This window comes from Choristoneura fumiferana, chromosome 13 (genome assembly GCF_025370935.1).
Source record: "Choristoneura fumiferana chromosome 13, NRCan_CFum_1, whole genome shotgun sequence".
NCBI lineage: Eukaryota > Metazoa > Arthropoda > Insecta > Lepidoptera > Tortricidae > Choristoneura > Choristoneura fumiferana.
In genome coordinates, this window is record NC_133484.1 from 20,582,661 (window position 1) to 20,607,939 (window position 25,279).

Consider the following 25,279-nt stretch of genomic DNA (forward strand, 5'->3'; position numbering starts at 1 on the left):
GTCAATAAAGGAGTCGGAGATTGAGTCGGAGTCAATAAGCGAATTCGGTACCGATACCGGAGCTGGATTGAGTGAGTCAGATCCCTTGACCCTTGTCGGAGTCGAAATTACCGAAATTACCCATGTCTACTGAGCACTGAGCACACGGACTTCATATAAACGTTCATATTATTATGATGTTTGTTCATATTAAGTATGTCTGAACTGACCCTTTGTGGCTGAGCAAACCTAACAAACTACAAAAGTAAAAGTGTGAAGAAAACACTTTCAAGTACGTTAGTTTCAAAGAGGAAAGAGGGAGAAGTTAGTTTTCATCAACTTGAATTAAAAACATGTTCGTTCATTTTTCATTTACTTTTCATTTACTTATTCTATTTACTTGCATGGCATACGATACGAACCTTTTTCCCCGTTTGTCCCCGTTTGTAATACAGTAAATTCAAAATTCTGCTTGCTTACTTTTTTTGCACCAGCAACATCGGTTAAATTGACACCGAACGGTGAGGTAGGCTCTTTTTCTGTTTTCAGTCCTTATTTATCGTGAAAATTGCTCGAATTTCGTGATATATCGTTGCAGATCACAACAATTTAATGCCTAAATTTTACTGAGGTAAGTTTTTCAACATACAAGGTCCTCCGATGTTGCATTCGAAAGGATTATTTTGACTGTCGGCAGATGTATGAAGGTTAATCTTTCGTAGTATTTGAGCGATTTATCAGCGTATGCTTCGGGGATTACCTATGAAAAGCTTTTTCGCGTACATTTTTATGCTCAACATTTGTTATGAGCTGTAATTGAACATAAAATAGTGCATTGGATGATCCCTGGTCCCAGCCTTCGCGGTAGCCATGCGTGCTTGACAAAACATGGGGGCAGCACCGCAGCAGTCAACAGCAGGTCAGGCCCTCGCCCGCGACCAGCTCGCCCGTACTTGCGAGCCGCTCCGTTTCTACTCGTTTATTTTGTATCCCTGACATCTTCAACCTTTTTGTCTGCATAACAGATGTCATTGTGCTGTTATTGATAATTCGTGCAAGATGAGATATCGCATTTACACTGATTATCTTTCAGATCTTAGTGGTACTTATTATCATATTTATAATACTAAGATACAGACATAACATTACTTCTTAATGCTCCTGTAGCATATCTGGCATGTTTATTGACTTATCATGTATTATTTTCATATACCTAATTATAGAAAACTTATTGAAGAAAATATTTGCTTCAGTTATTGTTTGCTCTGTTCTGTACACTATGACAGTAAAAATTATGCTGTATGCTGCTTTGTGATGGCCCAGGCCAGGGTTGCATGTGGAGGTTTTCTGCAAGTACTCTTTCACACTTGGCTACAGCAACTCCCTTATTTAGGAAATATTAATTTAGTGTCATTTATATTTGCCACTTATTTTTTTCTTTTAACCTAAAGATTGTTGTGTTTCGGCATGGAGAGTAAGACAGCTGGTGAAATTACTGGCACTTGAGGTATCCCATCTTAGGCCTCTAGGCTGGCAACGCATCTGCAATCCCCCTGGTGTTGCAGGTGTCTATGGGCGGTGGTGATCTCTTACCATCAAGAGACCCACTTACTGGTTTGCCATCCAGTCAAATAAAAAATAAAAAAAAGATTTTTGTTTGATGGTTGTTAAATTAAACTAATAGTGTCTTTGGTCTCCTTGAGATTTTCAGTGAAAACATCAACAACCCATCAACTGACTGGAAAATAAAACTGAGCAGTGATTTTTACTTATACAATTACATCTCTAATTAAGGAAAATTAATAACATGTTAGGTAAAACAACTTATCACTGGATCATTTAGATGTTTCCTCTAACAATTACTTGTTTGATTAGGTAGTTTAGACATCAACATCAAATACCAATTTAACTAGTCAGAACCAGTTCTTATGTATGCAGAAATTACAGCCTTGTTTGACCAAAATAATACAAAAAATCTTTAAGTTGCAAATAGATAAGATTGTATTCAAATTTTTCACTGGCCGTGCCCAAGCTTAAGAAAGGTTAATTAATTATCATGCTTTGAGTGTGTACATCATGGTTCTCTATTGTTTGCCCGAATTTCATATGCCCAAATGTATTGTTTTCTAGAATTTTCATTTGTCATAAAGTAATTTATTTCTGAAATAGTAATTTCTTCAGAGTTGATATTAAACTAACCTAACCTACTGCATTCTATATGATGACATTTAAAAAAATCCTGAAAACAGCACGGTTCTATATATTTTATGTTTTTGTGGCAGACATTGGTATGGCAAGTGAAATTGGGGCAAATAAAGGTAAACGGTACATCATATGACTATTGAGCAACTGCACTATAATACTGGACACTACAGTCAAAGGACATTTTGTAAAAGCTATAAAATATTTAGTAGTGCTGGTTCCTTTTTAGGGTTCCGGACCCAAAATGGCAAAAACGGAACCCTTATAGTTTTGCCATGACTGTCTGTCTGTGTCTGTCCGTCCGTCCGCGGCTTTGCTCAGGGACCATCAATGCTAGAAAGCTGTAATTTTGCATGGATACATATGTAAACTATGCTGACAAAATGGTACAATAAAAAATGTCTCTTATAGACTTAAAGTGGGAGTGATTTTTTTTTCTAATCCAACCCTATAGTGTGGAGTGTCCTTGGATAGAACTTTTAAAACCATTAGGGGGTTGCTTAGACGATTTTTCGATTTAATGATTTTTTTGCGAAATATTTAACTTTAAAGTGCAAATTTTCATTAAAATCAAGTGTCCTCCCCCCTCTAAAATCTAAACTGGTGGGTGGAAAAATTTGAAAAAATTCAGGATGGTATGTTAGTAAGTATATCAAATTTTCAAGGAAAACTATAACGGCAAAGTTTGCTTGAGAATTATTAGTAGTTTTACTCTTAAATAGCAGCCTAAGGTATAAAATATACCTAAACTTGGAAGATTCCGTATTAAATACGAAATCCTTAAAAAATATTACTTAATTTTTTCGTAATGGCTACTTAACCCTATTTTGGGCGTGTCCGACACGCTCTTGGCCGTTTTTTGAATTCAAGGGTGCCAACAGGACACTATTATTGAGCTAACTGTTTATCTGTCACAGGGCTCCATGTTTTGAACCATAATAATTATTATTTTTCCCAGATGTGTAGCAATAACAAATTGTAATAAAAATATGTATTTAAATAAACTAGCCTGTTACCCGCGTCTCCGTCCGTGTAGAATGCGGTTTTCACTATCCCGCTGGAACTAAAATTTTCTGGGATAAAAACTATCCTATGTCCTTCCCCTGGATTCAAACTATCTGTGTACTGAATTTCATCTAAATCGGTTCTGCGGTTTAGACATGATGAAGTAACAAACTTTCGCATTTATTTTATTAGTGCATTAGGGGGATACTAATAATGGGAATTATACAGTACAGTGGTACAAGACCAGTGATATGTGAGTCAGATTCTTGTTTTTTTGGTATTTTCAACATTATAATAGGTTCTAGTAATTAACTCCTCATTATTATAGAAAAAGTTATCTAATGATAATTGCATTTTAAATAACATGAACTATGTTGAAAAATAACTAGTTTAGGTTGTAGTAGATATAATCACCATCATATCACCATCATAAAACCACAACATTAAAAATTAAGTGGAATTTGCACAATTAATTCAGTACACTCTGTGCACATTAAGACCAGTGGCCATATAGTCATTGCTGTGGTGCTCACGATTGCATTCACCATCCCTTTTTATCCTCATCTCATACTGTGTGACAGAAATAAGTGGTGAAAACAATCCTGATTCCGAGTGTTTGACAAAAGGCCTCAGGTAAAATCTAACAGCCTTGGGAAACCTTTTTAAGCAAGAGATAGTTGAAAAAATATTAAGGTACATTTTAATTTTTCTTATTAATATTGACCTGAATCACATCATAAATCTTTATAATTATAGTAGCCGCAGTTCACAGGTGACGCGATACATATACGATTTACCTAAATATGCGTCCTCTTTGATATTAGTGTTGTGACAGATTACCGAATTTTTCGTAATAGAATATTTAAAAAAATTTGATTGATTAATGGGCGGTGGTGATCTCTTACCATCAGGAGACCCACTCGCTCGTTTGCCATCCAGTCGAATAAAAAAAAAAGAACATTATCATTATTTTTGTTATATAGAACTGAATAATCTTAATACGACTTGCGAAGTGTGTTTGTAGTGTATATACAAATAACAATTTGTATTATATTGTGTTAAATATGTAAGTAAATAAAATGTAACATATTACATAACTTTGAATTTGACTTCGAAAAATGTTTTTTTAGCACATGACAACTCCATGTATTCTAGAATCACGGCAAGCATCCAAAAGTCCCAAGCCTAGTTATCAAAACTGTATAATATAGGTATACTAGATTATCAGTGGCCCTCACAAAAGGAATGAAAAACCACCTGCAAAGTCTTTATATAAACACTTGGGCCCAATGTTGGTGGGTGATTCCTCTATTCTATAGACAATGTTCAATATTAACGCTAGTAGTTAAGGTGAGGTCTGGTGGTGTTCCAGGCAGCGCACAGCAGAGGGCAGTGTCGGCTCCAAGTTGAACAGCAATGGTAATGGAGGCGTCCCCGTCCCCGTCTCCGCAGAGCGTCGGCCGCGAGTTCGTGCGCCAATACTACACGCTATTAAACAAGGCGCCCACGCACCTTCACCGGTAAGATACCAGGAACCAAACTAGTTTTTTTTTTTTTTTAAGCACTTTAAGCACTTATCTAATTATCTAGCCTATCAAATACAAGAAATGACGCTAAACAGAAACAGGCACTCAGCATAATGCCACGGCCGGCTCGGCAAGCCGTGGCGCTGATTTTCAGTGAGGACCTTATCTAAGAAGTACCTTAATTTTTTTTTACTTATTTTTAAATTGTATGGCAGTTGAATTGTTTTAAGTCAGCGCCAAAAGTATACTTTGCAAATATGAATAATGCATATTACTATTAAAAAGGTTATTTAAATACAATATGCTACATCCTGACTCCTTAAAGAACAAAAACATAACCCTCCTTCGGGCAGTCGGGTAAAAACACAGGTATTTCTACTAAAAGTACCTTACTTGACTAAACAATACACGTTATAAACATTATAAAAAAACGAACGCATTCAGTCTACCGCCAATTAGCAAAGCGCAATCGACAGTGTAAAAATGACGTTACTAGCTTATTTATATCTAAGGACAACAAACAATAAGAGCGTTTGAAGTGCAAAAAAAAACACATTCTCTCTTAGATAAAACCATGCTAGATCGATTGTTTGCCTCCGAAAGCAAATTTCATCGAAATCGTTCGAGCCGTTTCCGAAATCCCTGAAATAATTGAATAAATTATAGGTACCATCAGCCAAATATGTGGTCTACCACCCTAAAGTTGATAATCGTTTCCATGTCACAAAACAATAATGCCAAAAGACGTGTCTGTCAACTCGAAAGTTCGACTTTAGCGACATATTCATTTGATAGGAACTTGTTTAAAAATTGATAGACCACTTACTTGGCTGATGGTACAAGAATAGTCCGTTTAGAGAGATAAACATGTAAGAGCTGACCAGGTGCTCTAGATGCTAACCAGTGAGACAAGTAATTTTTGGCGGGACTTATCACGCTATTTTTACACGAGTAATATTTACCTCGACGTTTCGGCAACGTTACAGTTGCCGTGGTCACGAGTAGACTCGCGAGTAGAGTGGTATTTTTGACTATGAGTGAGAATTACGAAAGTTTAAAAAGTAATTTTTGGTTTTGGAATCCAGATTTTAGATTGAATTCTGTCTGAACTTGATGCATTTAGGCAACTGTGACTCACTCCGATTATTATAATGTGCTAGTATTTTTTTTCTTTTCACGTCTTATAATACGAAAGTATAGTAAATAAGTTATTTCACGGTTTATTTAACGTTTTTACATTCAAAATGTTAATAGAATAGAATTCAAATATTAGTTATGAACTGTGACTGCGTATAGGTATACGAAATTACAACGTGTTCCGAGAAAACTTCTTTTCGGTACTTGGCTCTGTACCTGCTCTTTGAGTATATCTTACAATGGGTACCTAATATCACCCATTGTTTAATTTGGTTCTACTTCAAAGGAACCCTGACCGCGCTATCTGTTCCGAACTCAACCAAATGGTGGATTGTTCATCATCCCTTATCTGAATGACTAAACAATATAATACAAACTCATTTTATATTTTATAGTTTCGCACTAAACCATAATGTTCTTTTACATTATCTAAATAGATCTAGTTTAAATATAAATTTTGTGAATTAATTAATATGCTCATTTAGTTACTATTAGATAGTTAAACGCGTCATGTCATGTTTAATGAAATGAATATATAACGATTTCTTAATGTGATATGGTCGTTAAGAATTTAAATGTCAATAATTAGGCCTTTCGTCAATGATTTTATTATTTGAACTAGCCTTATGGATGCAATGGAAAATTTCGCCACACGAACAAGTTACAATATGCATTAAGCTACCTCTAGCTTGCTATATTGTAATTGCGTATATGTGATGCGACATGTTTTTACGTTTGTATCGATGGAAGAGTTCATTATCGCTCGTTTGAGTCCACTATGCAGCTTGTCTTAATAACCTTAACAATAAGTATGGATGGATTAATTTATTTCACAACCATTTTGTAACCCACGTGGTCTTTTCGAACAATGTAATTTTTACACTTCTTTAATCCTAGCTGACTAAAGTAAAGGTTTATTGTGGACATTCCTTCGTAATTCGTAAACGAAGAACTTACCTTTACCAGTAGCATCCAGTAGGTCACTTAGAAATGAGTTTTTAATAATCCTTACATAATATAAAACGCCTGTATAATATGCTTCTAAGAAGCCTCGTGGTGATATGAAATACCACGTGTCTACGTGTAGTTTGTGACAGCCCTTTTTAGCTTTCTCCAAATTTCGGGTGCAAGCATCTTTCAACCCTTTCATTCTGATCTGTTATGATATGAGCAGTGAGTACAGCAACTGCCCGCCACCTTTTCCGTCATCATCAGGGAGGGAGGGGGGAGGGGAGGGCGACTAATGCCTCGATTAAAATGCGTCATTTCACAACTTTATATTGGTGCATAAAAATACCATGATTACTTTACACATAGTTTATTTACCTTTACATTAAAGAAACCGCCATTTAAACTCGCGAGATTTTACCAATAGCTACATCTTCACAAAAACATATTGCAAAATTTGATAAATTGGCCGTAAAAAGTAGTGAAAGCTCATTATAGTCTTCTTAAAAATGTATTTAGCTAATATTTTTGGCTTTTAGAATTATCACAGTAGATTTTAAAGAATTAAACGAACAAAACTTGGGCATAGTTTAGGCTAATTACCTACTCTTTTTCTCATATACATTTGGCTGTTTATGAGATTTTACTTATTTTTATGAGCAAATCATTCAATTTTTGTTAAGATGTCTTTGTGAGCTTAATTATTTACATGGCTGTGTTTATGAAAGAAAGATAGAAAGAAAATATTTATTCGTGACAGCATGGAAGATAGAATTCGCATGTCACGAAATGGTCCTAAATTAATAAACTGCAAAAAAAAGTTAAGCACAACAGAATAAATACCATGAGAGGTCAACCATGTGTAAATCTTGTGACTAATATTATAGTATTGCCCATACTGACCGCCCAATATCTGCTCTGTGGCAACCCTTATATTTGCTCTGTCATCTTTAGTTGCATTTTCGAAGTGTGTTACAATTACAAATAAGATTAGGCTACCGTCTGTCGTCATCGTCAGCGCCTGGCGCATGGCGCATGGCGTAGCGCTAGCGTATTATGAGTTGGATGACAGGCAAACCGGTGTTCCTACCTTGCTTGCTTATTTTACCTTTTATATTGTTTAATGTAGTTTCACAGTGCATTGGTATTTACTGTAATGCTGTCTAAATACGTGTAATAGGGTCAATCAACTTTTAAGTGTAGCTCGTTGCCATGGTTACGTCTCCTGAGTTACCTAAGTATGATTTTATGGGGTACAAATCCCCTAAAAGTTAGGAATTGTGACAGTTTTAAGGCAATACGGTATTTGACTATTTTGTATATGTTTTATAAATTAAAACTACACAATGCCTGTTATCGAATAGAAAAAAAATTAAGCTACCTTTACAAATAACAAAGTTATGAAGGTTTGAAATTCAAGATTAGACAGAGAAAGACATACTGGCATGTGACGTCACACGCCAGTACCGCCTTACTGCATAGAGAAAAGCGTTTGAGAAAGAGACAGGTATATAGATTTTCCAAAAAATCACTATAAATCCAATTTTCAACCGATTTAAATTTTCTCTTCGCTAAACTATCTGTATATCTATATTTTCATAATATTAAGATATGGCAAAATCAGGAGTTGTCAAATACCGTATTCCTTTATGGTTCATCTCGTAAGTGTGCTAATAGTATAAATTGCAAACATTTTTTTAACAAAGTGTATCACTGATGTCTCCAGGGACACGGGACAGGCTAACAACACTAAAGACTTGATTGACCCAATAAATAACAATAATAAGGGTTCGTTGTGTGCGCAGATTTTATAACAACTTCTCGTCGTTCGTGCACGGCGGGCTGGAGGCCCCGCAGCGCGAGACGCTGCCCGTCGTCGGACAGAAGCAGATCCACAACCGCATCCAGCAGCTCAACTTCCGCGACTGCCATGCCAAGATCAGCCAGGTACGTTAGCTTGAGACTGGCGCCACAAACCATACACAGAAAGAAGAAACGTTTGATGCCCATGAAAAAAAATATCCTCCTGCCGCCCACTGAAGGAAAACAAATGCGGGAAATCGTGATCGTATTAAGCGGGTTCTACTGTATTTTGCGTACTTGGTCAGTTCAGTGTACTACTGACCAAGGCCTTCAGTACCGGGATTTTTTCCATTCCGGTCCATTTGGAGCTAAACCCAAAATACCCCAATACTTCTCATAACGATTCTCATAACAAATAAAACCCGAATTGACATATTACCAAAAAGAGCCATTCTCGATATGTACTGATCCCGATAGGACTCTATTTAAAAAAATCTATTTTTTATGACTGTTTAAAAAAACGCCCTAGTCCTAAAATACGCTTTGGGCTTATAACTTCTAAATTGCATTTTACCTTTTTATCAATATTCCCAGATCTCAAAATACCTAAATTGCAGAATGCCTAATTTTGTTCTCTTATAACACCGGAATCTTAATATGGCTGAATTTCAAAATACCTTAGTCTCATAATACCTAAACTTCAAAATCACTAACCAAAAGTTAAAATACCTAAATTTGTATGTTGAACAGGAACTATACTAAAATTCAATAATCAATATCAAGCAGGTGGTAGGACCTTGTGCAAGGTCCGCCCGGACGCAGGTGGTAGGACCTTGTGCAAGGTCCGCCCGGATTGCTACCTCCATCTTCTCGCTAATCCTGCTGTTAAGCAGCAGTGCTTGCGCTGTTGTGTTTCGGCGTGGAGAGTAAAACAGCCGGTGAAATTACTGGCACGTGAGGTATCCCATCTTAGGCCTCTAGGCTGGCAACGCATCTGCAATACCCCTGGTGTTATGGGCGGTGGTGATCTCTTACCATCAGGAGACCCACTTGCTCGTTTGCTATCCAGTCGAATAAAAAAAAATCTCAAACACCATCCGTGAAAAAAAAATTAGACATTTTGCCTTGTGGGTGTTTTCGGTATGAGTTGTTTTAATATTTTGTCATTTCTGTCATTCGGTATTTGAATGAATTGTGCATTTCAATCTTTAGGTATTTAGAGAATCATAATGAATTTCGTTAATTTTAATACAAGAGACAATTTGACATTTAGCCCAAAGCTAAAATACACTAAATTCTCAATGAGGGCTATCGCGTATGAATTCGCCACTAGAGGCGCTAGTGTAGCGTGAGGTCTCCGAAATGTCAAATCTCATAGATTTTGGGTGAGCTACGCGGGTTTATTTATAATTAGAATAATTTTGTGAATAGTTTGTATTACCTGAAATTAATTATGGAAAATATGCGTTCCGGGGCAACGAATGTCTGTGTTTTGAGACAGTTTTGTCTTTCGGAAACCTTTGTCCCTCCTTTTTCCGAACAAAATGGGGACTATGCAACACTGTGGCATGCTCGATATTTTTATGGTACGGTTTTAAGGTGTATTAAATATGATTTTAATCTTAACTTTGTTTTCACGTTTGTAATAACAGACTTTGAAAGTCATACTTAAAAACCTCACGCAACAGTGCGCCATCTAGTGAGACAAAAAAAGATAGCCCTCATTTTATAGGTAGTTAATTTGTATGTTGCGGTAGGGAAGTGAAATAGCGGTTGTTCTGATATGTTGTGGTGTGTGTGTGTGGCGTGGCGTAGCAAATTCAAATTCAAAATTCAAAAAAAAAAATCAAATGATTTATTCAGTAAATAGGCCGCAATGGGCACTTTTACACGTCATTTTTTTAAACTACCAGCGCTTTCGGAAAGTCCATCATTGCCAAGAAGAATGCGCCGCAAGAAACTTGGCAGAAAGTCATTTTTTTATAATAATATAATTACAAATAAAATACTTATAAACTATATTATACAATTAAAGAAAAAAAAATACAAAAAATAATAATAATAATACAGGGATGTATGGGGTCCCTTAGTTACAATATTAAACTAACTATATCTACGTTCAGTGGAAGTGTAGAATGCTTCCACCGTCATAAATTTTAAAATAATGGCGTGTCGTGTCGTGTCGTGGCGTGGCGCAGGTGGACTCGCAGGCGACGCTGGGCAGCGGCGTGGTGGTGCAGGTGACGGGCGAGCTGTCCAACGCGGGCGCGCCCATGCGCCGCTTCACGCAGACCTTCGTGCTGGCCGCGCAGTCCCCCAAGAAGTATTATGTGCACAACGACATATTCCGCTACCAGGACCTCGTGCCCGACGACGAGCCCGAGCCCGAGCGCGAGCCCGAGCAAGAGCGCGAGCGCGACGACGCCGAGCCCGCAGGTAACACCTACCTTACCAATTACCAACATTTGCTGCATTCATATCTGCCACAGCGGAACATTGAAAAAAAAAACCGGCCAAGAGCGTGTCGGACACGCCCGAAATAGGGTTTCGTAGCCATACGAAAAAATTAAGTAATATTTTTCTAAGGATTTCGTATTTTGTACGGAATATTCCAAGTTTAGGTATATTTTATACCTTAGGCTGCTATTTACTAATAATTATCAAGAAAACTTAACCGTTATAGTTTTCCTTGTAAGTAAGTTTGATATACATACTACCATCCTGAATTTTTTCAAGTTTGACGCTCGATTTTAATAAAAATTTTGCACTTTAAAGTTGAATATTTCGCAAACAAATCACTGAATCGTAAAATTGTATTAGCAAACCCCTAATGGTTTTAAAGACCTATCCAACGATATCACTATATGGTTGGATGAGAATAAAAATCACCCCCACTTTACGTCTATGGGAGGTAACCTAAATATTTTTTATTTTTTATTTTTTATTGTACCATTTTGTCGGCATTGTTTACATACATATCCGTGCAAAATTACAGCTTCCTAGCATTGATAGTCCCTGAGCAAAGCCGCGGACGGACAGACAGACAGACATGGCGAAACTATAAGGGTTCCGTTTTTGCCATTTTGGCTCCGGAACCCTAAAAACATGGCCCTTGAAAAAGAGTCGTATCAGATATATGCACACTTGGTTGTGCCAGATATTGGTCATTAACAAATATGCTCCGCCAGTAATAATTAGTTTTTTAGTCTACATATTATGTTTTGGTTTTAATTCAGCCTTCATTCCGTTATTCTACTTCTTATTTACAAACAGGCTGCAATCCAGGCTTGATTAATATCAAGGAAAGGAGATTGTAACTAGTTGCGTGTGCAGGGTACTTCCCGGCTCCGCCGGCGTTCCCGCCGCTGTTCCCGGCGCCGCCGCGCGTCTCGCCGCCGCTGCTGCCGCCGCAGCTGAACGGGCACCCCGCGGCCGCGCCCGCGCCCGCGCCCGCGCCATCCCCGCCGCCCGCGCCCGCGCCCGCTCCCGCCTCCGCGCCCGCCGACGCGCCGCAGGAGCCGCGCCCCATGCAGCACCCGATACACTGTAAATATAACATGATGCTTCACTTTATTATACTACAACTACAACTGAGACACATTGCAAAAACTAGAAGAGGAATGTTGAAACCTGGAATCGCACCTCGGTCTTCGCCAGTCAAATGTGTTGTTTCAGACGTTCAGCTATTTACATACCAAAGTTCATTCAAATCGTCCAGCCGTTTCAGCGTGAAGGAATAAACAAACGCACGCACGTTTTATATAGACAAACCCAGCCTCTTGTATGCTTACACTTTATTCACTTTAACTAAATTTATCGCTCAGAAGGCAAGAAATATTCCAGCTCACCAGGATTTCGTTTGAGTATAACTTTCCGGGATAAAAACTAACCTATCCTTTCCACTGTCTCGAACTATTCCTATATCAAATCTCATCTAAATCGATTCGGCCACGATTCACCACCCATTGATTAGTGTTAACTGACGGTTAAATGTGATTTCCGATCCGCATGTGTATGTAGTACCTACCTAAGTGCAAAAAGCCGTAATTATGTTAATCACCCTAATTTTTTTTTCATATTTATTGTTAGTAAAGTGGCAGTAATAAATACCTAATTTAGAGGATTTTTAAATACAAATTCGTGGAAATAAATTTTCCTGGTTTTTTTTTAATCTTTGCGTAACCCTCCCTTCACTAACAATATCTTCGGTATGGTTTTTTGCTCTTGTCAAAGTCAGCTGTTCAAACTTGTGGCGGCCATTTTGTGACTTAGCAGGGAGATAAAGGAGGGTCTAGGGTCCTCTAACTTTAGCAGAGCCTTGATCGACTGATTAGCGCTAACAGACGTTTATGAATCATGTTTTTTAGTATCGGGCCTTCAAGGAGGCTCTAACTTTTTATGAATAAGGCTGTTAGATACTACAATACAATTTAGGTGTAATTGACAGTCTTGGGTGGGGGAGACTGGTGCCCGAACTAGGAATGCCATGTGTGTCAGGTCACCAGGTCTCCAACCCTCAGATGTCCGCAATTATTATTAATTATTATTAAGATATTAGTAAGAGCTATATTTATGTAGACATACGGCAGTGGGTCGCCTAATTTTACAAACAGAAGTGCATTTCATCTTTGATCATGGTCCATACGTGTTTGCCCGTATAGCGAGGGCCCCGGACTGAAAGCTCGACATAGTTGATTAAAGCAGTAGGCATAAAATGCGACACGCTCCGCCCCTTGAAAATCCTCTGGTATAGGTGGTATCGTTGCAGTATCTATATGATTGTTTGCAGCTGGAGTGGTGAGCGCGGAGCCGGAGCCCGAGCCGGCGCCGGCGGCCGAGCCCGCGCCCGAGCCCGAGCCGCCGCGCGAGCCCACGCCGCCCGCCGCAGCCGCAGCCGCAGCCGCAGCCGCAGCCCGGTAACGCATTTTTACATTCATACTTACGTTTTGCCCTTCTATTGCAAGAAGAAATAGTGACTTGTGGAACGAAGGATCGTATCAGACGATGAAGTAATATAGTCTATAAGACTATATGCAATAGAGCTGCCAATATTAGGGCTTTGACAGGTGCAATATCGCTAGATGTCGTTAGTACCGTGAAGTCCGTTTGACGTTATGGTCTTGCTTGCCCATGGCTCATTTAGTAATTTAACTTAATTATCTAGCCCTCATAGAACCGATTTAATTCGATATTATATAATAAAAAAAAACTGTACCTATACTTACTAATACAATTAAGGTTAGGTTAGAGTGTTAGACTATTCATAAATTAAATCATCAAAGTCTATACTTCCAATATTCGAAGTCAAAGAAGTGTTAACATCTATACGCTTTTGTTGTTTGTTTTTTTTTTTCTTACAACTTTATTTAAAATTTCAAACACGAAGTAAAATGAAGTCAACAAGGTAGTAAAATGTAAACATAATAATATCTTTGACCTCGACTCGGCAGAGTCTGTGTCGGTGCGCCGAACCGCTCGATGGTGTGTTTGTGGTGTAAGTGCAAGGATACACTATGCGGTTAGCCGCTCGGTTTTAGGTAGTACCTGTCGCTTGAGAGAGAGACGGTGCGTTAAAACCGTGCGACTAACCGTTTAGTGCGTACATGGGCTAACCTTTGTCATGTCGCAGCCGTGGCGCCGTCCCCGCCGGAGCCCAAGACGTACGCCAACCTGCTGAAGTCGAGCGCGCCGCCCGCGCCCGCGCCCGCCGCCGCCGCCGCCGCCGCCCCGCCCCGCCTCCGCCCCCGCCCCCGCCGCGCACGAGCCGCCGCGCCCGCGCCCGCAGCGCGCGCCGCGCGACCACCACCACCCCGCCGGTAATTACACTCTGTCTGACAGCTGCTACAGTAGAATCAGCCTAAATACCTCTTAAGGCCAACGCCGCACTACGGCTAAACCGCAGTGGTTTTTAACCGCGTGACTTTATGAATCAAGTAAACTAATGCAAGCGGCAGCACTGGCGCTGCGGGAAAAACCGCGCTAAAATTTGTAACCCATAGAACTTATACTGGCCCGCACACACATATTCTGTGACTATTTGGCAGACTGCTGCCGAGAATAGTTGTTGCATTATTATTGTGGCGTCTTAATTATTTATGTCGTATTGGGGGGGTGCGAAATACTAGGTGGGGGTGATGAAATCTATCGCAGCGCTCATGGTGGCCAAAATTAGAAATAGTTCTGGCTCTGTCATACTCATATGAATCTGTCATTAACAAAGCAATTTGTATAGACTTTAACTACCTAATTTTAGTAATAGATGTTTGTGTTATGATGCGAGCTTGAATTATTGAACACTGTCCCTGTTTTGTTCTTAATTCCTCTACATCTCGGACATGTCCAGCTACAATTTTCCTTATGAAACGTTTTGTGGTTGAAATTTTATATTGAGTGACAAAACCGGTCTTCAAAATGATACTGACATTTTGATCTGAAAACAATATTTAATTTATTACAAGCGATACAAGAACAATTATATAATTTTACTATTATTCAAAGAAATCAATAAGATAGCTTTATCTTTTCGTTTTACAGTAAAAGTACAACTAAACATGAAGTAAACAAACCCTGACATAACGAAAATAAAACACACTTTTTGAATAAATTTTACTTACCTCATTTAATTTTAATGACCAAAAATGAATTCACAACCTTTTGTCCACCCAAATCACGGTAGGTATCACAGTATTTTTTTATTATAAATTAATACGTTATAGGTTTGATTTTGGTCGCGATGAAATTTCAAAACGTCAGAGCATCAGAGCCAAAAAAGTTGCCGACGGTAGGTGGCGCTGATGTCGTGCACAGAGCCAATACTCGTACATATATCCATTTTCAAACTGTGAAAATCGTGGCCAGTTTCGCGGTTTGGCGGTTTACCGCTTGCGGGAAAAAACCGTAGTGCGGCCTAGGCCTGAAAAACTCTAAAAATGTCGGTCACAAAAGAAACGTAAGGGGGATCAGTACAACAAAAATACGTGCTCCTCTTTCGGTTTTCCAACAAATGGTTAACTCAAGACCGGGTAGATAAGAAACCTAAGCTCCAGGGAGTCGGGGACTTGCAGCCGGGTTTTTTTAGCCGGTGAGAGTTCGACACTGTTTGGGCCCGCCCTTCCCAATCGTTCATAGTGTTTTTTTTTATTGTACTTTACAGTCACCAGCATTAATATCTGCCACAGCGGAGCGTGCAAAAATATCTGACACGTCCTTCCGGCCCTAGAAATAGAGTCGTATCAGATATTTATGCACGCTTGTTGTGTCAGATATTGGTGCTGGTGGCTGTACGCCCACATCTCTTACAAAGTTTCTCATATAAAATAAAGTAAAATCTAAAAGCAAGCGAAAAAAAAAAACTAAAATTAGTTAAGCGAGCAGTAATGTTAATCAAAATCCATGTGTAGTCGTTCTTTTTCTTAAAAAAAGTTACGGTTGGCGATCGATAGTGAAACTAATTTAACTTGGACGTGTGTATAATTTCAGAGGGTGCGAGCGGCGGCATGCGCGGGGAGCGCGGGGAGCGCGGCGAGGGGGGCGGCGGCGGCGGAGGGGGGCGGCGCTACAGCGACTCGCAGCAGCTGTTCCTGGGGAACGTGCCGCCCAGCGCCACGGAGGACGAGCTGCGGGCGCTGTTCGCGCGCTTCGGACCCGTCGCCGAGCTGCGCGTGCTGGGACGGCCGCCCCATCCGCACTACGGGTTCGTCACCTACGAGAGCGCGCGCAGCGCACAGGACTGCCTCGGGGCCACGGTCAGTACCTGCTCTATACGACGCCATCACAGGACGAGCGCACACAGACCACCTTTAGACCACATCACGAATAAAATCGTGCCTCATGCACGAGCGGAATCGCTCAGTCGGTACGCGGACGCGGCTCATGGAGCCTGGGCGATACGATACACCACGAAGGAGTCTCTTAACGCATTCATTTGTATTGGTTCCATCAGTACCACCAGACCACCACCCTGCAGTAGTAAAACTGAAACTAACCTTGAAATTAAATTACGGGGTCAAACGTGAGGACACCACAGGGCCTCCACTCCACACGTGTTGCTACGCGTTATGTGCCACAACGCTAATTTTCTGTGGAACTTAACCTGGTCGATCAATCGTCTGTGAAGATCTTCAAAAAAAACATATTCTTACGTGCACTGCACAGCCGTCATCAGCCGCTACTGTTGACGCTTAGAAATATTATTACAATATTGATATTAAATGTGTTGTTCTGTTGCCGCAGCCGCTGTACTTCCCGCCGGACAGCCCCGACGGCGTGAAGCTGAACGTGGAGGAAAAGAAGACGCGCGGCGCGGGGCCCGGGGCCGCTCGCGCGGGCGACGCGCCGCGCCGCCGCCCCAACTCCACGCACCGCACCTTCCCGCCGCGTCAGCCCTACCGCCGCTAGCCAGGTACCACACTGCTGATACCGCAGCCCACTGTATAGCTCATTTTGTTGTGCATTGTCTTGTCCGCTCCCTGCCCCTCGCGAAAATAAACATCATAGATTAGGGCCCAGTCGCATAACAGTACAAGTAAATAGTATTAGCGAGTTTGTATGGGAATTGGACCCAGGTTTTCTGACTCGTGCCCAAAATTTACTCCGGTCGCGACCGCTGTAGACGGCGAGATAAAATATCAGACAAAATGTTAGACGAGTCACGAAAGCAGCAATACACAACAAATAATCCCTTCTTATTAAGCATCTATGATCTTCAAGGAAAATGGTTGCCGGATTTCTAGTGTTTAGATAATAAATAGTACATTACTGCCGAGGCCGAGAAAAAGAAATTCGTGGATAAGTAAGACGAACGAAGCGTAGCTGAGTCCGTCAATAAATACGAATCCACGAATTGCCATTTCCGCTGAGGCATGTATAGTGCTTTTTCTCCGCATTGCGAGGAAACAAAGCAAAATTGTTAAAACATTAAATTAAATGTTCGGCTTTTTTTTATTTTTGTCCTTATACTTTCCCGCGATACTTGTTTTTTTTTTTTAAGTACACGACTCATTCATGATCATAATACCATTTCATTACAAATAATAATATTTTTTAATTAAATTGCTTAAAATTGAAATATTAAGAAAACAGTGATACGGTTCGAGACATTTTTAAAGGCGCTGTTTATGTTTAGATTGACTTATCGTAGTCAAAACGTGAATTTAAAAAGTAAATAATAAAAATGTATAGTAATGGAATTTCATACATATTTTTTTTATTTGTGGCAGTTTATAAGGAAGAACTTTGCCGACTATGTTTGCGACGGATAGGCGGACATTTTCAAGCATATTGAAGAAAAAGATATAAACTTTCTATATAACATTTTATAATATAAACTTTTCATGAAAAATTATTTAACTGATGGTTATATAGCAGATTAAAATAACAGCGTAGTTTAAAAGATCTAGGCGTACTTACGTATATACAAACAGACAGACGGCAGGCAGTGACTTTATTGAATACTAAAGAATGTACCATGCAGTATTATTAACGGTGTTGTTTTTCCCGCAGCTCCGGCCGCCCCCGCCCGCCGCGCCGTCTACAATACTGAGCACGCTTCGCCGAATCGCTTCTTACATTTCTTTTAAGTAGTTAGATAGACAATTAATAATAATTTTTGTTCCGCGACCGTGGTCGCGTTTAACTTTATGAAGTACCGGATTTGTCCTCTAATACGCATACTTATGGTCGACGTGGTAGAGACGCGACGCGCCGCCCCGCCCCGCCCCGCCGGCCGGCCGCTGTGCGCGCCTCGCGTCACTGTGTGTATGAAATGTGTGTGTGCTGTCGTGTTTCGGTACGCTTTTCTAATACTATCGCGCCTGCAATCAAGGGATTGTGACTCTGGTACGGCCAGTGCGACATCCCGTTTGACGTCGTGTCCAGTGCGGAGCTTGCCCTAGACGGGCCCCGCGTCTAAATTTGTTGGGGCCCTACCTGAGGCAAATTTTTGCTAACACTTCGGGGCCCCTGTAGGTCCGTGTAGGTACGCCCCTGCTCGTGTCAGAATGTTTAGCAAAAGACAGATCAACAGCATGTCGCGCTAGTCGTGCCTCTTTATATTGAAACCGCGTTCCAATCGGTGCTTGTCGCGTCTGTAAAACATTTTTGTTTCCGCATTCCGATCCCCTGCGTTGTGTAAAATTTGGAGTGATCTCCGCTTCGCCCGTCGCCGCTGGTCCGCGGCAGCGGCGGCGCTTCCCCGCGAACATAACGGTGAACTGACGATCTGTCATCTAGCAGCTTCCTAGTTCGCGCACTAACCCCGCATGCCGCTGACAGGAACTTATAACCAGTCGTTACCGTGAGGTATCCTGCCGTATATCATTTACTGATTCGTTTGGAATCGATCGCACGTTCGCGTGCAGTGTGAGTGAGTGAGATTGAGGTCCTCTTTGATGGTCGGGCCCGCTCCGGAGCGGGTTTCGCAGTCGCAGGGTCACGCCTGACCCGCGAGCGAGGCTCGAGCCTCCGTTTACACGGCGCCAGGCGCCAGGCGCCAGCGACGACCTGCGAGCAGCTGGCCACAAGTGACCGTGAGCCCCGCGTGTTACTGTTATGTATGATGTTCCTGGCGCCGTGTAAGCGCGGAGAGTTGACATTTAAACGAGCGTGAGCGTCGCCCGGCGCGCTCTATTGATCATGGAATTTTTGTTGTAATTTTTGTATATTTTTCATTTTGTAGTAAACGTTTAGTTGGAGGTCGAGGTAGTGTTGACTGGTGCGGCGGCCGCCGGGCGCCGGGCGCCGCCGCGTATTCCGTATCGTTTACTAAATATTTGTTCGGTTTACTGTACCTTACGAAGCATTATAATTAGAATATTATATGTATATTGAACGAGTTTGATTTTGGAATGTTATTTCAATAAAAATATACCTTTTCTCTCTTACGAGGCGCCCGCTTTGGCCTCGCTAAAATATAATTATTTTAGTGCAAATCGCATGTATATAAGAACGGCGATGAATTAATTAAACACCGTTCCGAATGTCTCCAAAATATTGACGATGTATTTTATATTTTAAACGTATGTTTATTAGAACGCCATGAAATCTGTCGCGCGGGCGACATGTTGAGGTTGCATTAGCGACAGACCAGGAAGACTCGCGGCTCGAAACAGATGTAAATACACGAACGACGTGTATTGTTTCGAAAGGCGCTCGCTGTTCTGTGGTTAATAGCAATGAGCCGCGCTGGCGTGAGCAGTTGTTGTGCATTGCCTGCCGCCCGTGGCCGCAGCGAGGTCCGCAGAAAGTCTAATCTATAGCACATTATATTAATAAAGTTCGTTGATGAACATGTATGACGCGCCGGACGCCGCACTCGGCGCGGGCCTCGCTGCGGGTGCGGGCCCGTTTGTTCTGGAACTGTATTATATTATAATTGTATTTAGGAGACGATTGGCAGGGAGTAATATTTTTGTTAAGTTCACGATATTTCGTAATGATTTTCTTGTATCTAAGATTTTTAGGTAATAACGATCACTCAAATTGTTTGCTGTGGAATTGTAATGTGCTTGCGGTGTGTCGTAGCCGACCGTGATCACGGAGGACACCACTTCTACTGCAGATTACCATGAAATCTTGTGCTAAAAGTAAATTCAACACTGTAATTCTTTGAGCTATCGTATAATGTGGTAATGTAGGAGATTCGGTATAAGGTCCAGTTTGAAACTGTTGCCTACGATACATGCCAGTGGCACTGCAAAATTTCGTGTACTTATTTATTGTAAATAACATCAGCGTCACCACAGCGACGGACGGCCGCCGGCGGCGCGCGCCCGCCACAGCCGGCCTCACGTGGAACAGGACGGAACCATAAGGTTGTCGTCGATAGTTTATCAGTCGCGGCAAAACAGTTGTCGCTTCTATTGAACAGACAAGATGTAGCTCTGTGCTGACCGAGTGGCTGCAGAGTTGACCCACGCCCATGGGCCACGGGCCACGGGCCACGTTACACGAGACCGCCAAATTGTAACGGGTGCATCTTCAGCTGTACGGTTGTGGTCGGCCCGCGCCGCCGCCCGCTGCGCCCGACTGCCGCATCGATAGTACCATGACCATAACCATCATACAGTCTAAATTCTCCTGGGAGGCCTTGGCTGGCCAATACATTCGTTGCTAGGTATAGTTTTTTTTTTTTTACAGAGCTAATCCCATTATTTAAGTATATGGTTAAATGATTTTGTTCTCTTAACTGTAAACAAATTACAAAACAGTTGCAATTACCAGCCCTATATTTTTCGTCAGTATGGGAATGGGCATTTTTGCTAGGCAACCCGGAGAGAGAGAAGCATGAGTTAAGTCTGTCTTCGGACGCTACACTCACAGTTAGTGTGCAAGCCCGCGCACAGCCTCTGCCATACTTTTCAACACTGACATTATTTAAACGGCAACCCGTATGCCCTGTTTGTTATGCGTTCATATGCTGGTAGTGGGATTTGCGCTGTTAAAAAAGTACAGACTAGCTGCGACTAGTGGCCAGTGGGGCGCACCGGATACGAAACGCCGACACCCAGCAAAGTTCAGACCCCAGCCGCAGCCCGCCAGCAATAACGTTATCTTCGGTTGTACCCTTCTTGATGGAACTTTATTTTTGCACTCGATTCGATCATGGGGTCTCAATTTTGTGGCGGATAGTGTTTTATTTGGATGAAATTTGTCAAGCGCAGGCCGCGGCCGCCCCCCGCCCGCCCCGCCCCGCCCGCGCGACGCGGGGCCGCCGCGCCCTCCTGCCCTCTGGAATAGAGATGTACTTTTTGTAACACTACTGGAGTTTCATTGAACACCTAACGATCTCAACCTACCTCCTTGCGTAACTGCTGCTTGCCGAATAAATCTAGAGTTATGCTAAAGTCTATTTAACTATATGGCGGGCGTTGCTTATCACCGCGTGCACAGAATTTCGTGGTACGGGGTACGCAGTTCTTGTCAAACGCGCGCTGCGCAGGCGAGCTAACGCAGCGAATCTACCTATTGCCATTTCGTTCTGGAATGCGCTTCATGTGTTTTCTGTTTTAAACAGTCTGTAAAAATAATGACTTGACCGCATTTGTAATGGAACCCCTGCCTTTTATATTTTTTATCAACTCTGGCCGAATAGACTAAGGGGCTGTTTTGCCACCCATTGATTAGTGTTAACTGACGGTTAAATGTGATGCCGTCTCTATTTGTTTTGTTCGAATAGACGGAGACGACATCACATTTAACCGTCAGTTAACACTAATCAATGGATGGTTATATAGCCCCTTAGTGTCACAGTAAAGAGTAAATTAAACTTTTTTTTGGTCCTTAGTTATTGAGGAAAAATGTGCAATCAATTGTTTTCTATTGACTTCTTTATTGTTTTCAAAACCATTTTGGAACTTAAGGGGCTACCCGAGGTTTTCATCGATTTTTGACAAGTTTTGAATCGTATCCTATTTTTGCACTACAACTAGGATTATAAGTCAAACGGCTTTTTCAAAAACTACCGGATTTTGAAAAAACACTTAATTCGTATCTCTATTGACGTGAAAGATCTAACATATACGAAATCTACATATTTGGGTTCGCCTTTGACGTCTCTAAAAACGCGTCCTAGGGTTTTTCATTTGAAACTAATTAACACAAAAGTTATGTCCAGAAAACCAGTGTTTTGGCCTAAAATTGTTTAACTTTAATATCTCGAAGACAATGAACTTTGAAGGAAATATGGGACACTATATTGCTTAAAGCCGTTGTTGTTAATACATATAATAAGCTACAAAAAACATTAGAAAACTAAGGAATTCAGATCGAAGGTCATTGGGGCATGGGATCCCCTTAGGCAAGTGGCAAAGAGGGTTTCCGTGACAGGCTAGTTGGCGCTAGTATCGTGGCCGTGAGGTGTGCTTCACGACTTTGATATTTGTGTCACGTGTGTGATTGGTTGAAGAACTAAGTGTGCCCTCGCAGCAACACTAACGACAAGCGGACCTCACGACACTAACGCCATCTAACGAAATTTCACCTGTCAAGAAACTTATTATAGAGAAGCTAGAGAAGTCACTGTTTTGAAGGCCTTTTGCTTCTGAAATATTGATGACAATCATGCTGTTATGTGGCTAAAGCTTAAAGCAGCTAATTTTGTCTGAAAAGTGTTAGGTACTAATTTTGTACATAGGGAAGTTCTAACAGTCCCAATCTTCACAATATAATGTTGACCTAACGACGGGCGGATACTTCCTATCCCAGAAATGACATGGTTCTCACGACTGAATGATATACTGACAGTCGCACGAACAATTAGTTGAGAACAATACAAACATCTCGCCCATGAATACGAGTTTTACTCGATACCTTTCGGATGACTCTGCAAGTCTGCAGTCCCTCCTCAAGGAATGAGCAAGCGCAGTGATCCAATTTCATGCCAATGCTTCGAGGATAAATTAAAGCTAAAATATTCTTTAACTTCTATAGAAAAATAACAAGTTTTGTTACCGACACCGGACATTGATACACAACCCGCAAACGATCTAGGTAAGCCATGTGTTTGTACGTTTATTATTATGAAGTAGTAATGTTTTTAATGATAGAAAACTAAGAATTAAATAAATAAGTTTACATTGACTTTTATCCTAGCCAATATGTCGTATCACAGTGTTAAAAAGCTGCATTTAGACGTTGATTATATCCCTAAATCTTAGATTATACTTTTAAAGATACTTCACAAAGTTTCGACTATTTCAAACAAATAAAATCATTTATATACTTAATTAATACGTTTAGTATAGCACTTAATGATGGTCGAGTTACAGATGCTGATTCAACAGTGGTGTGCAACGTTTTCAGTCTGCGGCGGCGGACTCAGGATTGGGCGCAGCGCAGTGTTCAGTGTTCAGCCAGCCGGGACAGTCGGCCGCGCGCGCTCGCACAGCTCGGACCGTCACGCGGTGAGTACACCCTGCAGCCTGCTGCCCGCTGCCTGCCCCACACCCGACACTAAACAATTGGTAAAAAGTAATACAAATACCGCGGAATGTGGGAACAAAACGGCGACATTGTTGTTTGTCAAATAAACAAGTTGCTAATGTTTACGATAAGTCATGATAAAGTTATTTTTTATTATGTATACATGTTACTAATTTGTAACAAAGTCAAATTGCTGCAACTGTTTGTTGTATAAAATTGGTTTCAATAGCAATCACGAGTACTTACAGTAGTGTGTCGAACTAGGAACTCCTACAAAGCTTCAAAAATATGTACCGCAGATTCTCACTTCGAATAACGCCGTGGTAACATATTTTTAAGTGATTGGAATAGATACATATTTTTGTACTTGATTGTACTTAAATTTTTGCTTGCAACCAGAAAAAAAGTGTCAAATTCCTCAAAAACTTTTTTTAAATTTACAAACCAAACTAAGCTTTTTAATAAAATTGCAGTTATAATGCAAATAAACTCCTGACCTGAATAATAATAAACTAAAATACGCAACGGTTTAACGCGAGCGGTCAACCCGGGCGGAATTTCGCCAATTCAACAGGTTTGGGTTCGTCCCGCGCTGGAATCTGGATTGCCGGCGGCGCTTCGGGCTCTAGATGCCTATATAATGCTATACTATAGCCGAACTAAATCACAAACACAGTCAACAGTGTTTTAGTGAGAGTTGGAAGAAAAAAAAGAAAGAAATTTATTTCGGCTCCATAAGTACTACCACCTTACAATAATAAAAATAGATAATACTAGAACTAGCACTAAACTAAGTTACTTGGTGACACGACAGGATACCAAATAGGGTCTCCACTCAGCATGTGTTGCCGCACATTATGCACCAATAACCTGTGTCAAACCAGCTATAAAATTTCCGATTAAGTAAATTTCTCCCAAGCCGAAATTTATTATGCACGTAAACGTTACTAAGTTAAACATTTACTTACTTAACCGGAAATTCGTCGGCTGATTTGACATTGGCTATCGTTATAGTAAATGAGTGCAGCTCATGCTTAAATAGATCTTAAATTGGCATACCATGTCGTCTTACATGGATTATTTCGAGATTAGCATCGGGCGAGGGCTCTGCTCGTCTCTCTGCTTCTGCTTGTTGACTAATAAATAATAATAATAACAACTTCAAGCTTTCCAAAGACATTGTAGCAACATTGTTTACCTAAATGTTTGAGTTTAGATACGTAGAAGAATATTGTATCTAATCTTTCTATATAGTCTTATAACTTTAGACGTACAATTCTAATAAATTTATTTCGGGGATCTTGGATACGGCTCTAACGATTTCGAGGAAATTTGCTATGTAGGGGTTTTCGGGGGCGAGCAATCGATCTAGCTTGGTCCTTTCTCTGGGAAAAGCCTATGTTGAGCCTCGTGACTTTTAGACATAACATCGAAGTTATAAAAACGACCCCCTAGTTCCGCATAGCTAAAGGGCTGTGCGGAACTTTTCTGCACAAATTATGTAACGTAAATAGGCACCTACTTGTCAATAATGTCTCTGCGTCGAATTTTGAAAGTATATATTTGTCCAGGTCAAAATGGATAACAAATTCAAAACCGTGACCTTATCTGTCTTGCTATTCTTGATGACATAATGTTAATTATAATAATTATATAATTACCCATACCAAGTAAAATAATGTGTTACTGTTAGCAGCTTGGGCCGTTGGAAATACTGTACTGTAGGAGTCATCGTTACTAGATATTACGCACTTCGTTGG

At 40.8% G+C, this 25,279-nt stretch overlaps 2 protein-coding genes across 2 annotated transcripts in view; both read left to right on the plus strand.

Annotated features, from left to right (window-relative positions):
* The first annotated feature begins 462 nt into the window (after window positions 1–462).
* On the plus strand, window positions 463–21,354 carry LOC141434304 (ras GTPase-activating protein-binding protein 1-like). The gene is given in 11 exon segments (XM_074096707.1): window positions 463–610; window positions 4,559–4,706; window positions 8,603–8,744; window positions 10,799–11,036; window positions 11,934–12,146; window positions 13,390–13,516; window positions 14,230–14,325; window positions 14,328–14,416; window positions 16,080–16,345; window positions 16,833–17,001; window positions 18,102–21,354. Coding segments are annotated over 9 exon segments (1,440 nt in total). The 5' UTR covers window positions 463–610; window positions 4,559–4,602; the 3' UTR covers window positions 16,998–17,001; window positions 18,102–21,354.
* Window positions 21,355–23,335: 1,981 nt separating this feature from the next.
* The window catches only part of SPARC (secreted protein, acidic, cysteine-rich), a gene marked incomplete in the record, with an annotated part of 16,782 nt that continues 14,838 nt past the window's right edge, over window positions 23,336–25,279 (plus strand). The window contains 1 exon segment of the mRNA XM_074096962.1: window positions 23,336–23,500. Coding sequence (XP_073953063.1) covers window positions 23,348–23,500 — 153 coding nt within the window.